The sequence below is a fragment of the Oncorhynchus kisutch genome, linkage group LG7 (assembly GCF_002021735.2).
Source record: "Oncorhynchus kisutch isolate 150728-3 linkage group LG7, Okis_V2, whole genome shotgun sequence".
NCBI lineage: Eukaryota > Metazoa > Chordata > Actinopteri > Salmoniformes > Salmonidae > Oncorhynchus > Oncorhynchus kisutch.
In genome coordinates, this window is record NC_034180.2 from 40,721,809 (window position 1) to 40,737,292 (window position 15,484).

A 15,484-nucleotide genomic window follows, 5' to 3' on the forward strand; every position below is an offset into this window, starting at 1 on the left:
AATGGTTGCATGAGTCAAAAGGCTGCAACCAAGATTATAAGCAGACCCATAGGATAACCAGGGGTCAGGGCCAGCTTCTTGATATAAACACATGCACTCCTGCCCTTTATCTGACACCTTCTACTGAAGACGCTCAAGTAGGAGCTTTAGCAGTCAGAGAAATGAAAGCCATGTGTTTTCAAGGAGCAGATAGCTAGCTCTGTCAAGAGAATCTCAGAGGGAAGGGAAAAGTGGAGGGGGTGAAGTGAGGGGGGAAACCCAACCAACCTGCTGCTCCAGTCTTGCCATTGGAGCTGGAGGCCACTGTGTCATTCTCATACTGCTCCAGAGGGATCTGGTCCAAGCTGCTCTCTGGGTCCTCCAGGTAGGCCTTCCCTCCACCACCAGCCGCAATCAGTAGAGGCACCAGCACCCCACCCTCCATCTGGCAGGGGTCACAGTCAAACACAATAGCAGCTTAAAAGGTCCATTGCAGCCATTTTTATCTCAATGTCAAGTTATTTCTGCCCAACAATTAAGTATCTTACTGTGATTGTTTTCAATGTCCAAAAATAAACAAAAATAGCTTCTTAGCAAAGAGCAGTTTCTTAAGCAATAATTTTGCTAGGACTGTCTGGAAGTGGTCTGAGTGGGTTATTGGCAGAGAGGATTGGAACTGTAATTTATCGCCCGGTGATGTCACTAGGCAGACAAAAACTCCATCCCACCAAAACAGGCTGAAAAAAAAGCTTACACTAGGGGGCTTTATTTTAACAAACCTAACACAATGGTAAATCTAAACGCAGGCGGTAGAGCTATAGTTTCAGGAGGTTGTCAGAAATATTTTTGCTATTGTCACTATCACAATTATCAGCACATTTGCTGGCGTTGGCGTGAAAGGGCTGAGTTTTGATGAATAAACAAGTTGTGGGTGTGTCTAGGCTTGGCCCCTCACTGGCCAATCAGAACGTGCTCCATAGTGAAATATTGTATGTGGTTGCTTCAAGTTGTGTATTTATGGTCTTTTATGTACTGCCTTTGTATCAGTTCCAATGTTAGTCCATTATAGTTTGTTAAATAGCTTACAGAAACCCCCCAAAAGATTTTACCTATTTTTGATAAATACATTCACTTCAACCCATTTGCAGTCCATATTGTTCTAAGTAATTGCACGGCTTCAATAGCATTCTAGCAGGGGCTAGTCCTACTGTAAATTGCATTATGGCTTAGCATTGACATGTCAAACATTGTCAATAAGCAAGATTATATTTATTATTGATAAGGCCTAAAAAGAGAATGAATAATTCGAATCAAATTCTAAACAAAACAACAACTTATTTTAATATTAAAACAAAGCAGACCATGGAGGGTTTTACGCACATCCAAATCTTTTCACAGTAGCTGGACAAAGATCCTGAATAAATAGAAAGAGAGAATGTCCACTCACCGTTGTACTGCTCCCAAATAGGCCTCTGTTTTATGAACATAGTCGGAACCATCTTACAGATCAGATCGCCTTCATACATCTCTACAAGTTGCATTATAAGTGTCCCATGTACATTGTCACCTTAAAACCAGGTAGGTTAATAATTCTAATAAGTTTGGTTGTAATACAATTTTATGAAAAACAAGCAATCAGTTTTTTTTAACAACAACAATAATAAATAAATGTCAAATGTAATGACTTCATAAAATCTCCAGGATTAAAGACACTGTTGAACCAGCCTTCGTTATAGTAGGCCCGACGGAGGGCTTTCGGAAACTAGCACATTGGATTATGTTTTTAAGGACACACCTTAAATATTTCCAGCCACCCATCTGAGTGCAAGCAAAATGATATTAGACAGGTAAATAGCTGAACCTGGCATTAGGGCTGGAACATGCCAGTTTTTAAATGATGAAATTGCAAACTAACGTGCATTTGACACTAGCGCCGCCTTAACACCAGCCAAAAATAGAATCCTAAAAGGCCATTATCATAATTTTCACAATTTCACAGTATTGTTCCAACCTCATAGTGTGGAAATATATATAAAACACAGGAAAATCCCATTTTTGACTGCACTCAGCTTTTACGAGGACCACTCTACCCTCTGCCATAGTCCATAGTGCAACTGAGGGTCCAGTCCAGCGTTTCAAAGAGATAAAACCTCTAGATTAAAGGGTTCTTGTCATACAAACCAGTTAACATAAACTCGGACTTCTACTGCTTGTAACACTACATCTGTAGATAAATACCATGATAAATAATATTTTAGAATGGCTTCAGAAGATCTTCTAAGCTCATCCATCGGTTCATATCTAACAGCTACATGTGCTTCCGATGGACACCATCATGGCTTTCAAGTTAGGTCTTACCTTGTAGATATAGGTGGCTCCTCCGCCTCCCCCACCTCCTCCTGCCCACTCTTCACCAGTCAACTCATCTTCTATCACTGAGGATTCCCCCAGGCAGATCTTCTGTGTCAGGGGATTTCTCTACAGAGAACATTTGAATGTGGTTAGATCAGAGAGGGAGATTTTCTTTTCATACCATCAGGAGATAAATACTTCAGGATGGCACCCAAGATAGCAGAAAGTTGAAAGGAAAGTAAACGCTCACTAAAATGAATCGGACATATTTGAATAGCAGGTTATCTATCCGGTAACACTTTATTTGGATAGTCCATCTGTAGACGCTCTGTAGACTATTTACAGACTCAGTAACATGTCGACTATCTATCTACTAACCCAAACCCTAGCTCTAACTCTAACCTTAAACCTTATTCTAACCCTAAACTTAACCCTTACCCTAACCCTAACCCTAACTTTAAACTTTATCTTAACCTAACCCTAACCCTAACCCTAACCCTAACCCTAACCTTAGCAATCAGTTGCTTCTCAACAAATAGTCTGTTGATAGTATGGCCATCTGTAGAGCATCTACAGATGAAAAATCCGGACTATCCAAATAAAGTGTGACTGTTTATCCACCCATAATGTCACCCGAGGTAACCTAACTCTCCCCTCTACGACTCACCCCTGGACAGGCATCCTCCCCCTGATGTCCCACCAGTATATACATGATGTCTCCCTTCTCAAGAGGGAAGATGGCTGAGATGAAGACCCCGTGGGAGCGCTTGTTGTGGTTCTTTGCTCCTTTGCCACCTGCGGCTCCATAGGCTGAGATCCTAAGGATTGCACAGTAAACCATAGAAATGAAATTAATAGAAAGTGTGTCTTCATTCAAGTCAATGATGGCATAATGGGTGGACTGGCAGCCATTTTGAGTGCATCCATGCCAGGAAGTAAAAGCAGGAAGTGTACCCTTCAATCTGTGTTGTGATTTGTTGACATTACAAAAAATACATTCCATTGTTTGATCCACATAAGTTAGCATCATTTGAATGAACATTCTACATGACCATGGAAATCCAGCATTAGCTGATAGACCATTCCAAAATACAATGGAAATGATTGCATCACAATACCAGGCAGCAATTGCGAGTGTACCTACGAGTTACCAGATTGCCAGGGTTAGAGCTTCCAAGCCCATTCTATTCATTCTATTTCTATGCAGTAAACTATGGTGGCAAAATGACAAACTTTGTTATGCACATGCTCTGTATGAGCCTTAAAACCTGTACATTTCCACTGGCTGTTTCTCTCATGTAAGAAGAAGCCCGTGTTTTGGTCACTCGGCCAAAGACAAAGAACCTCTGAGAGTGACCACAGGTTTTGGTTCACCCAGTTCTTTTCGTATCTTTCAAGGGCACAGCTGTGTGGAGATAAGAGAACAGAGACTAGCTTGAGCAGCAGTGACAATTCTATCAGTAGAAAGGAGTAACACAACTGGTGTTTTCACTTGTTTGTGTGCAATGTTCCCACCATGATCTCACACACCTGCTAAACTGCCACATAAACAGAGGTTGTAATGTTCTATAAAGGCTGAGACTCAACTCGTTTGTTGGGCTCTTAACTCTGCTCTGTTGTTGAGTGGATTGTTAACCAGCTCCAGATTTGCAAATCTTCTAATAAAAATCTGCCGTCTCTCTTCCTTTTGATTAGAAATTCCACAACAATTCTTGTCGATGAGGATGGGATCGCTAACTCTGTTCGCTGATCGCTCCTGGGACTCCAAGGTTAACTACATGCAGGGGCTGCATTAGATGTGGCTTGGGGAGCCCACACTCCGCCTGAGTGGAGCAGAAGGGACCCGCCTCGGACCCTCCAGGCAGCGTCAGTGGACAGATACGCCATTCCGAACAATAAAATGAAGGTTGAGACTGACGTCTCTAAAGTGCATGTTAAAATATAGATATTGTTATAGTCACAGAAGACTACTGTGTGTAGAGGAAAATTCACCGTGTGTGAGTTTCACTGTGTGTGAGTTTCACTGTGTGTGAAGAAAACCTTGTCTTGGTGACAAGGAGGGCTCTACTGTGTGTGGAAGAGAATTCATTGTGTGCGAGTTTCACTGTGTGTGAGTTTCACTGTGTGTGAGTTTCACTGTGTGTGAAGAAGACCTTGTCTTACTGACAAGGAGGGCTCTACTGTGTGTGAAGAAAACCTTGTCTTAGTGACAAGGAGGGCTCTACTGTGTGTGAAGAAAACCTTGTCTTAGTGACAAGGAGGGCTCTACTGTGTGTGGAGAAAACCCTGCTTTATAACACATTATTTGGCAAAGTACTAAATTAATATGAATTGATATGCCATGGTTTGTAATGGTCAGTAATGCTCAGAGCCATGAGTTATGTGATTCCAGGACAGGGTCCTGAGATAGAAGTAAGAAACTATTCCTGCAGGTTAGCACATTATTTTGGAAGGAGCAATTTGATCAATGGAGCCGTAGGTGAATTGGTTATACTTGGGATAATACACATACAACATTTTGTATAGGGGGAAATACTGTATGGGTACAGAATTCTAAATTACATAAAGAACTTACAAAATATTTTGATGGCGAAGAAACAACCCCTTTTGAGTTAACCTATGATGCATTTATTTTTGAGTTAACCCATATTTCATTTGAAGAAAGAATGAGGTCCCTAACTAACTATTGCTTGTTTTGTGTGTTTGTTTTTGAGTGTGTGTGTATAGATGGAGTTTCCAAATGGGAGCCAAAAGCAGCAGGGGAGAACCCTGTCGGCTCAACCCGCAGACTGGACCAGGTGAAGGTAATGGTGGATAAGTGGGGCAGGAACATTCGGGAACAGGTACTGCTCTGGCACAAGGTAGCAGAATTTCCCTTGAAAGGCACATTAAGTGACATTTTGTTAGCATTTTGTTAGAATGTAGAAAGAAGTTACAGGACTTTGAGAGATTAACCAAGAAAGGCAAGGCGAGTAGAATAGACTGGGATGATTTTAAGAAGTGGGAAAAAGAAGCAGAGAAGGGCAGATAAGAACATTAAAGGAATAATGGTAAATGATTAGAAAAGAAGGAGAAACAATGACTTTCCACCTCCCTATTATACCCCTGTATCCACTGCGCCAGCCCCTGCCCTTGTTGTCCAACAACGGTCTGCTCAGCCACCCCTCCCGCCGCAGCTCTACCCCCAACAAGACCTGATAGGCCTGCAGGACCATCAGACCCCTCAGAGGCAGCCCCAGAGCAGTAGGAACCATTCTACACATCACCTACAATGACTCCCGTTTCACTGGAGGACTACAGGCAAAGATTGGAGAACTGTTTCCGCAAACACAGTGGTATCAGACCAGCAACCGATGACTACAACAGCCTCGACACCAGCGTTCCTAAAAGTTTCTAAGAAAAAAAAGCTGGAGCTTGGGTCTAAAACTGTTAAGTATCTAGGACATGATATTACACCAAATGGTGTCTCAATCCGTTAAGTATCTAGGACATGATATTACACCAAATGGTGTCTCAATCCGTTAAGTATCTAGGACATGATATTATACCAAATGGTGTCTCAATCCGTTAAGTATCTAGGACATGATATTACACCAAATGGTGTCAATCCGTTAAGTATCTAGGACATGATATTACACCAAATGGTGTCTCAATCCGTTAAGTATCTAGGACATGATATTACACCAAATGGTGTCTCAATCCGTTAAGTATCTAGGACATGATATTACACCAAATGGTGTCTCAATCCGTTAAGTATCTAGGACATGATATTATACCAAATGGTGTCAATCCGTTAAGTATCTAGGACATGATATTACACCAAATGGTGTCTCAATCCGTTAAGTATCTAGGACATGATATTACACCAAATGGTGTCAATCCGTTAAGTATCTAGGACATGATATTACACCAAATGGTGTCAATCCGTTAAGTATCTAGGACATGATATTACACCAAATGGTGTCTCAATCCGTTAAGTATCTAGGACATGATATTACACCAAATGGTGTCTCAATCCGTTAAGTATCTAGGACATGATATTACACCAAATGGTGTCTCAATCCGTTAAGTATCTAGGACACGATATTACACCAAATGGTGTCAATCCGTTAAGTATCTAGGACATGATATTACACCAAATGGTGTCTCAATCCGTTAAGTATCTAGGACATGATATTACACCAAATGGTGTCTCAATCCGTTAAGTATCTAGGACATGATATTACACCAAATGGTGTCTCAATCCGTTAAGTATCTAGGACATGATATTATACCAAATGGTGTCTCAATCCGTTAAGTATCTAGGACATGATATTACACCAAATGGTGTCTCAATCCGTTAAGTATCTAGGACATGATATTACACCAAATGGTGTCTCAATCCGTTAAGTATCTAGGACATGATATTACACCAAATGGTGTCTCAATCCGTTAAGTATCTAGGACATGATATTACACTTTGGCATGAAATTGGCTCTAGAGCGTGTGGCTGTGATTCTATCTGTACCACAGCCAGTACCACAGCCAGTTACAAAACGACATATGTTGACACTCACAGGAATGGCAGGCTATTGTCGAGCCTGGCTGCCTGAATATGCTGAGGTTGTACAGCCACTCTCTGACCACAAGGTGGCAATGAATGACAAGATACAGTGGAATCCAGGGGGACTCAAGGAGAACCATTAGTGGTTTCTGCAATGACTACGGTAGCCACTACTCTAGAGAGTGCTAAATTACCACCACATCTATCAGCCCAAGCTGTATAATTGTTTGCGCTCACTAGAGGATGCATTTTGGCTTTGGAATTGAATTCAAGGGAACAAAATGTAATAAAAAAATATGTCTGGAATTAGTTAACTGCTTGATCTAAGAGTTGACTGCTGTTAAGAAATGTAACTGTTAAAGAACTAAACAAATAAAGAGGTCTATCCCATGAATTAATGTGTGGACGCACACAATAACAGAATGATTGTGAATAAATGATTGCATAATGATGAACTGTTTGAACTGTTTAACACATTTTTCTTGAGGACAGGTCAAATACCTGTCAAGTACAGTGCTGGAATGATACGTTTCTATGCTCTGTGTTGCACTTAACAACACCCTGAAGTCTATTTTCCCCAGAATTGAAGCAGCTTTGCCTGAACCAAATAGAGGACAGCTCCACAAACTTCAACCAGGTGATTGGGTGGTCATCAAGGACCTCCTCAGAAAGATTTGGCACCAACAGCGCTGGACTGGTCCATTCCAGGTGCCCCACAACTCAGACAAAGATGTACCAGCCGATGAATCGTCGTAAGCGACCCGAGTAGGCACGGGAAGACCAGTACCAGACTCCGCACATAATATTTGTTGCTTTGGTGGTCAGTCTTCTCATTGCAGCTGTTGTCTGGGCCCTGGGAGAAGTGGGCACAATGCAACTGAAGAGTACCAGCACAGTCCCACAGTGGGACTTAAATAACAGCTGCTCCAGCTCGACCCAACGGCAGACTCAGGACGGGAGTCCAGCAGAAAATAGCCAGCCCATTGTTTAAGAAGTCGGAATCAATGCATCAGCGTGATGATTGTCCTCTTTGCACAGATGAAGAGTGTACTTCTGTATGACTGTTTAACTGTTGAAATTATTCCCTTAAGAATGTTTTGTACCATGTGAAGGTAAAGATCTCAGTGGCACAACAGAAGCCATTTACAAAGTTAACTTCTTATGGCTGGGAGGCGCTGTTTCCACATTCGGATGAAAAGTGTGCCCAGAGTAAACTGCCTGCTACTCAGGCCCAGAAGCTAAGATATGCATATTATTAGTAGAAAACACTCTGGATAGAAAACACTCGGGAAGTTTCTAAAACTGTTTGAATTATGTCTGTGAGTATAACAGAACTCATACAGCAGGCAAAAACCTGAGAAAAATCCAACCAGGAAGTGATGAACCCCTTTTGGCTGCAGGTAAGAACCCTTTTGAATTCCATGTAGAACACTGTGGGAATGGTTCTACATGGAACCAAAAGGGGTTTTACCTGGAACAAAACAGGTTTTACCTGGAACCAATAAGGGTTCTTCAAAGGTCATCCTATGGGGACAGCCGAAGTATCCATTTAGGTTCTAGATAGCAGTGTAAGATAGACAACAACATACCAATGCTAATAAAGATGTGCAGAGAAGCTCCCCATATCTTCTCATTGCCTATCCTTACCCCTATTAACCAGTGGTGTACCACAGTCTCTGAGAGGCTGAGAGAATTAGCATTTTTAAAAGAACATTTCCTGCTATTCTACACAGAGACAATGTAGCACTTTTACAGCTAATTTCCTGTATTCTTTAGATGGTTTATGACGTGTTCATATTCTGTCTGGGGAGGGGAGGGGGCACCAGAGAGATCTTAAATTATTAGAGGGCCTATGTCATAAACCCTCAAAGTTCCAGAAAGGGGTGAAAATGGCAGTCACATTGGTGTCTAACTGGAATTAATGGCAGCCATAACCAGACTAATTGGAATGAATAGCATTAGGGGCATAATCCTGATTTTACTTATGCAGATAAATAAAACAAAGTCATGTGAAATATCAGAAATGTTGTAATATAATTACTACCAACCTTAAATATTGTAATATAATCATAAATACTGTTTATACAGGTTTTATACACATTTTCTGTATAATTAGCCTGGATCCCGAGCGGCACAGGCACTGCATCTCAGTGCAAGAGGCGTCACTATAGTACCTGGTTTGAATCCAGGTATCACATCCTGCCGTGATTGGGAGTCCCATAGGGCGGCGCACAATTGGCCCAGTAATGTCGGGGTTTGGCTTAAGTAGGCTGTCATTGTAAATAAGCATTTGTTCTTAACTGGCTTGCTAGTTAAATAAAGGTTAAATAAAAAATATAATAAATATATGTAAACAGAGCAAAATGTAAACATTTTTGGGGGTGGAAGCTTAGAGTGATTTGTCCTGATTTCAGTCAGTATATGGCTGTGGATTAACCACATTGTTTTAAAGGAATGTTGGCATATTGCCAGTTAATTTGAAACATTTATGGAATCATTCCCCTAAAACTGTCTCGCTAACAAACATACATACAGTGCAGATAAATTCTTAATTATTTAACACAATATCTTATCACTTGACTGGCAAACCATAGTTGACCAATTCCCTGACCCAATTGGCTGACCTTTATCCCATTTTAAGAAAGTTCATGTCCATTCTAGTATTCTAATTCCTAATTCTATGGGGGTGAACTCTTAGGGTCCCCCAAGAGCCCCTGGGCCCCCAGCCTTGTGGGGGATGCGGCGGTGTATGGCAAGCCAGTGCTTTTAGCATCTAGTGTTGTAATAAGGCCGCGTGACTAGGACAGCAAACCAAAAAAAATTGTCCAAAGCCTCGGTTTGGCAGGGGCCAGATTAGGGAGAGAGAGAGTGAGCACAGATAGACTAATCTAAGTCTCTATCCGGTGAGTCATGCTTCTCACTCTGCCCCAGTCTTTCTATCTCTCACACACGCACGCACACACACACACACACACACACACACACACACACACACACACACACACACACACACACACACACACACACACACACACACACACACACACACACACACACACACACACACTCACACACACACACACACACAGCGCAGGAAGGCAGGCAGGCAGGCAGGGGCTGAGCCCACGTCATACTCTTCCTCCCCTAACTTGGATGATGTGAAAATCAATCCTGATACTCCAGAGACTTGCCTATATTGATCGGTCTAGCAGATCCGTGACACTTAGTAGTATAGAAACTGTATTTAATCAGTTGACTGATTTTTCAGGTTGTGCTGCTTCCTGCCAGCTGTCAATACTGATGTACAGATGCAATCATTGGTCAAGGGGCTTGTTTCAAGCATCTTCTGCACCGCTCCCGAGTATACTACTCGCCAATGTCCAACCTCTTGACACCAAGGTAAACAAAATTACAGCAAGGGTTGCCTTCCAGAGAGACATCAGAGATTGTAACATTCTCTGTTTCATGAAAACATGGCTCACTGGGGAAATTTTATCAGAGTCGGTAGAGCCAATCGGTTTCTTCACGCATCACAGCGACAGAAACAAACATCTCTCTGGTAAGAAGAAGGGTGGGGGTGTATGCCTTATGCTTAACGAGTTGTGGTGTGATCATAACAACATACAGGAACTCAAGTCCTTTTGTTCACCTGACCTAGAATTCCTTAAAATCAAATGCCAACCGCATTATCTACCAAGATAATTACCCCCCCCCCCCCCCCCCCCAAGCAGACACCTCGACGGCCCTGAAAGACCTTCACTGGACTCTATGTAAACTGGAAAACATTTATCCTGAGGCTGCATTTATTGTAGCTGGGGATTTTAACAAAGCTAATCTGAAAACAAGGCTCCCTTAATTTTATCAGCATATCGAATGCATGACCCGGGCTGGCAGCATTCTGGATCATTGCTACTCTAACTTCCGTGACGCATACAAAGCCATTCCTCGCCCTCCTTTCGGGAAATCTGACCACGATTCCATTTTGTGGCTCCCAGCCTATAGACAGAAACTAAAACAGGAAACGTCCAGGCTCAGGTCTGTTCAACCCTGGTCCGACCAATCGGATTCCATGCTTCAAGATTGCTTTGATCATGTTGACTGGGATATGTTCCAGATAGCCTCAGGCAACAACATTGATGTATACGCTGATTTGGTGAGCGAGTTTATTAGCAAATGCATCAGTGATGTTGTACCCACGGTGACTATTAATACCTTCCCCAACCAGAAACCGTGGATTGATGGCAGTATTCGCGCAAAACTGAAAGCGCGAACCACTGCTTTTAATCATGGCAAGGCGACCGGAAACATGATCGAATACAAACAGTGTAGCTATTCCCTCTGCAAGGCGATCAAACAAGCTAAGCATCAGTATAGAGACAAACTGGAGTCGCAATTCAACGGCTCAGACACAAGACGTATGTGGCAGGGTCAACAGTCAATCATGGATTACAAAAATAAAACAAGCCCACATCGCAGACACCGACGTCTTGCTCCCAGAAAAATCACAGACCGCTACTAAAACCTCCTTCACCGCGGCCAACATGAGTAAACATTTAAACATTTTAACCCTCGCAAGGCTGCCGGCCCAGACGGCATCCCAAGCCGCGTCCTCAGAGCATGCACAGACCAGCTGGCTGGTGTGTTTACGGACATATTCAATCAATCCTTATCCCAGTCTGCTGTTCCCACATGCTTCAAGAGGTCCACCATTGTTCTTGTTGCCAAGAAAGCTAAGGTATCTGAGCTAAACAATTATTGCCCCTTAGCACTCACTTCCATCATCATGAAGTGCTTTGAGAGACTAGTCAAGGATCATATCACTTCCACCCTACCTGACACCCTAGACCCACTCCAATTTGCTTAGCTCCCCAATAGGCCACAGATGACGCAATCACAATCACACTGCACACTGCCCTAACCCATCTGGACAAGAGGAATACCTATGTAAGAAAGCTGTTCATCGATTACAGCTCAGCATTTAACACCATAGTACCCTCCAAACTCGTCATTAAGCTTGAGATCCTGGGTCTCAACCCTGCCCTGTGCAACTGGGTCTTGGACTTTCTGACGGGCCGCCCCCAGGTGGTGAGGGTAGGAAACAACATATCCACCCCGCTGATCCTCAACACTGGGGTTCCACAAGGGTGCGTTTTCAGCCCTCTCCTGTACTCCCTGTTCACCCACGACTGCGTGGCCATGAACGCCTCCAACTCAATCATCAAGTTTGCAGACAACACTATAGTGGTAGGCTTTATTACCAACAATGAAGAGACGGCCTACAGGGAGGAGGTGAGGGCCCTCGGAGTGTGGTGTCAGGAAAATAACCTCATACTCAACGTCAACAAAAACAAAGGAGATGATTGTGGACTTCAGGAAACAGCAGAGGGAGCACCCCCCTATCCACATCGATGGGACAGTAGTGGAGAAGGTGGAAAGTTTAAGTTCCGCGGTGTACACATCACGGACAAACTGAAATGGTCCACCCACACAGACAGCGTGGGGAAGAAGGTGCAACAGCGCCTCTTCAACCTCAGGAGGCTGAAGAAATGTGCCTTCTCACCGAAAACAAACTTTTACAGATGCACAATCGAGAGCATCCTGTCAGGCTGTATCACCGCATGGTTCGGCAACTGCTCTGCCCACAACCGTAAGGCTCTCCAGAGGGTAGTGAGGTCTGCACAACGCATCACCGGATGCCCTCCAGGACACCTACAGCACCCGATGTCACAGGACGGCCAAAAACAACCACTCGAGCCACTGCCTGTTCACCCCGCTATCATCCAGAAGACGAGGTCAGTACAGGTGCATCAAAGCTGGAACCGAGAGACTGAAAAACAGCTTCTATCTCAAGGCCATCAGACTGTTAAACAGTCATCACTAACATTGAGTGGCTGCTGCCAACATACTGACTCAAATCTCTAGCCACTTTAATCATAAAAAATGGGATGTAATAAATGTATCACTAAACACTTTAAACAATGTCATTTTATATAATGTTTACATACCCTACATTACTCATCTCATATGTATATACTGTACTCTATACCATCTACTATGCCACACGGCCATTGCTCATCCATATATTTATATGTACATGTTCTTATTCATTCCTTTACAATTGTGTGTATAAGGCAGTTGTTGTGAAATTGTTAGATTACTTGTTAGATATTACTGTACAGTCGGAACTAGAAGCACAAGCATTTCACTACACTCGTATTAATATCTGCTAACCATGTGTATGTGAACAATACAATTTGATTTGATTTGATATGGTTCAGTCTAGTGCAAAAGTGTTCCGATTGCAAAAACAGTTGCTGCCTGTAGCGTTCATGTTTCTACAACATTAGAAGAACATATCAAAACTTGTACCCACATGTATCTGTTGGTGGCTGGTACCCTCCAGGTCTGCACTCCTTTGTACGGGCCGTCCTTACCAACAGTGACATTGAAGTTGGTGTTGCGGTACGCGCTGTCACACTGGGCCTGGGTGGGGCCTCGGGGGCCACTGGCCCCACAGGATGTGAACCACCAGGTCATCAGGGACACCTCTGAAGAGAGGAGACAGACACGTCAGTCAACAAACAAACTCCCTGTGTTGCACAGAAAGAAGACAGACAAACAGACATATGGTAGAACAGCTGTTGAGGAAATCAAAGGAAATTATGTTAATGGAGCACCTTGTTTATTATGAAAAATGGCCAGGAAAAACCACTGTGAAAATCAAACAGCAAAGGCCATTAGTGATAGAAATGCTAAATATATTCCTTTGGAAGAGCTGGTAGTGTACCTGAGGCAGAGGGCTCTGGAAGGGGGCTGAGGAAATCTAGCTCACTGATGGAGTCCATTTCATGGAAGAATCTGTGTCCGAGCAGCATGGAGTTGAGATCTGAGAGGAGGGAGACAGACACATTCATCGCTACAAAACATTCTCTTTCATACATTTTCCATTAATCATGGTCAAATCAAAGACAGAGATAGAATTTAGAATGTAGATTTGGTTTAGTGAGCAGCTTAAGGTCCAAAGCTTAGTAGATAAAAAGACATACACTAAGAAAAAAAGGTTATATCTAGAGGCTAAAAGGGCTCTTTGGCTGTCCCCATAGGAGAACCTTTTGAAGAACCCTTTTTGGTGCCAGGTAGAACCATTTTCGTTCCAAGGTAGAATCATTTTGGGTTCCATGTAGAACCCTTTCTAAAGGGTTCTGCCTGGTACCAAAAATGGATCTGCCTGGGACCAAAAATGGTTCTACCTGGAACCAAAAAGGGTTCTCCTACGGGGACAGTCGAAAAACCCTTTCTAAGCATGTATGAGCTGCAGGGTGCTGATGGGACTTGGGGTGATGGAGAAAGACAGACAGACAGACAGACAGACAGACAGACAGACAGACAGACAGACAGACAGACAGACAGACAGACAGACAGACAGACAGACAGACAGACAGACAGACACTTATGGAAAAAGTGGAGAAAGACGAAGGGCTTTAGGAGATAAGTAATAATTGTGAGGGAAGACATTGTGAAAGTGTTAGCAGGAGACAAGATAAGGGCGGGATTGATTTAGTAGCTGCAACTAGATGTGGAATTTTGGAGGGTCTGGAGATGTGCTCCAGTAAAACGTAATAGGGACGATAAATCTGCATACTGATCATATCCCGCCCAATTGGCGGCTGTCTGGCGTCGCCAACTTGCATGCCTTGCACGAAACCGGGCATACCTCTGCAAGCCCCCCTCTTCCCTTCCTTCCAATATTTACTTAACCGCATCTGGGTATAATGCCTATCAAATAAAACTAATGTTGGCAGGCTTCCCCCCAAATGTCTGACCAAAGAGCTTTATGGTAGATAACAATGGATGAAGTGAAGAAGATCTGTGCTCCAGTGTGACAAAAACGTATGTGACACTGGAACCTGCTGATTTTATTGTCAGATTGCGGATTCAATCCCAGGGAGAAGTATTCGATGGTCGGTTTCCCCCATTCCGAAGCAATCAGGCAGTGTGTTGTCTTCCAGGGGAGCCCTCCAGCTGATTTGGAGATGGTGGTTAGCCGACGCATCTGTGTGCATCATGCTTCGGTTCCTCTCTTTCTTTGACTCTTCCTCAAAAGCACTATTGTTTCCAGTCTTAAGGCATGCTCTATTTACGGTCTCATCTGCAACTCCATGGGGGTGGATCAGCAGTTGTTATGGGGCGTTGCTCTCCACTGAATGTACTGTGTACTAACTAGAATCTATTCAGTTCCTCCTACACAAACGTCATGGCATCACTCAGGTGAATGGCGTGATTCAGTGATATAGGCCATGTGAGCTAATAGCCATCATCTAGTGTTCCTTTAAGGAATCTATTTCAAATCAAATCAAATTGTATTTGTCTCATGCGCCGAATACAACAGTAGACCTTACAGTGAAATGCTGAATACAACAGTAGACCTTACAGTGAAATGCCGAATACAACAGTAGACCTTACAGTGAAATGCTTTACTTACAAGCCCTTAACCAACAATACAGTTTTAAGAAAAATCCAAAAAAGAAAATAAATAAAGTAACAAATAATTAAAGAGCAGCAGTAAAATAACAATAGCCGGGCTATATACAGGGTAAACCGGTACAGAGT

General features: G+C 43.0%; 1 protein-coding gene and 1 long non-coding RNA gene across 3 annotated transcripts in view; one reads left to right on the plus strand and one right to left on the minus strand.

Moving 5' to 3' along the window:
• Positions 1-15,484, minus strand: part of LOC109894618 (leukocyte tyrosine kinase receptor) — an 86,809-nt gene that overhangs the window by 16,036 nt on the left and 55,289 nt on the right. For both annotated transcript variants that reach the window (XM_031829108.1, XM_020488231.2), the window contains exons 11-15: positions 13,662-13,760; positions 13,248-13,422; positions 2,999-3,149; positions 2,338-2,457; positions 268-424 (exon numbers count right to left, since the gene is read on the minus strand). In XM_031829108.1, the coding sequence (XP_031684968.1) occupies positions 268-424; positions 2,338-2,457; positions 2,999-3,149; positions 13,248-13,422; positions 13,662-13,760 (702 nt within the window). The remainder of the gene's footprint in view (positions 1-267; positions 425-2,337; positions 2,458-2,998; positions 3,150-13,247; positions 13,423-13,661; positions 13,761-15,484) is intronic.
• Positions 3,890-7,323, plus strand: LOC116374703 (uncharacterized). Its single transcript, XR_004210658.1, has 2 exons — positions 3,890-5,135; positions 5,455-7,323. It is a non-coding gene; the product is annotated as an uncharacterized LOC116374703 (long non-coding RNA).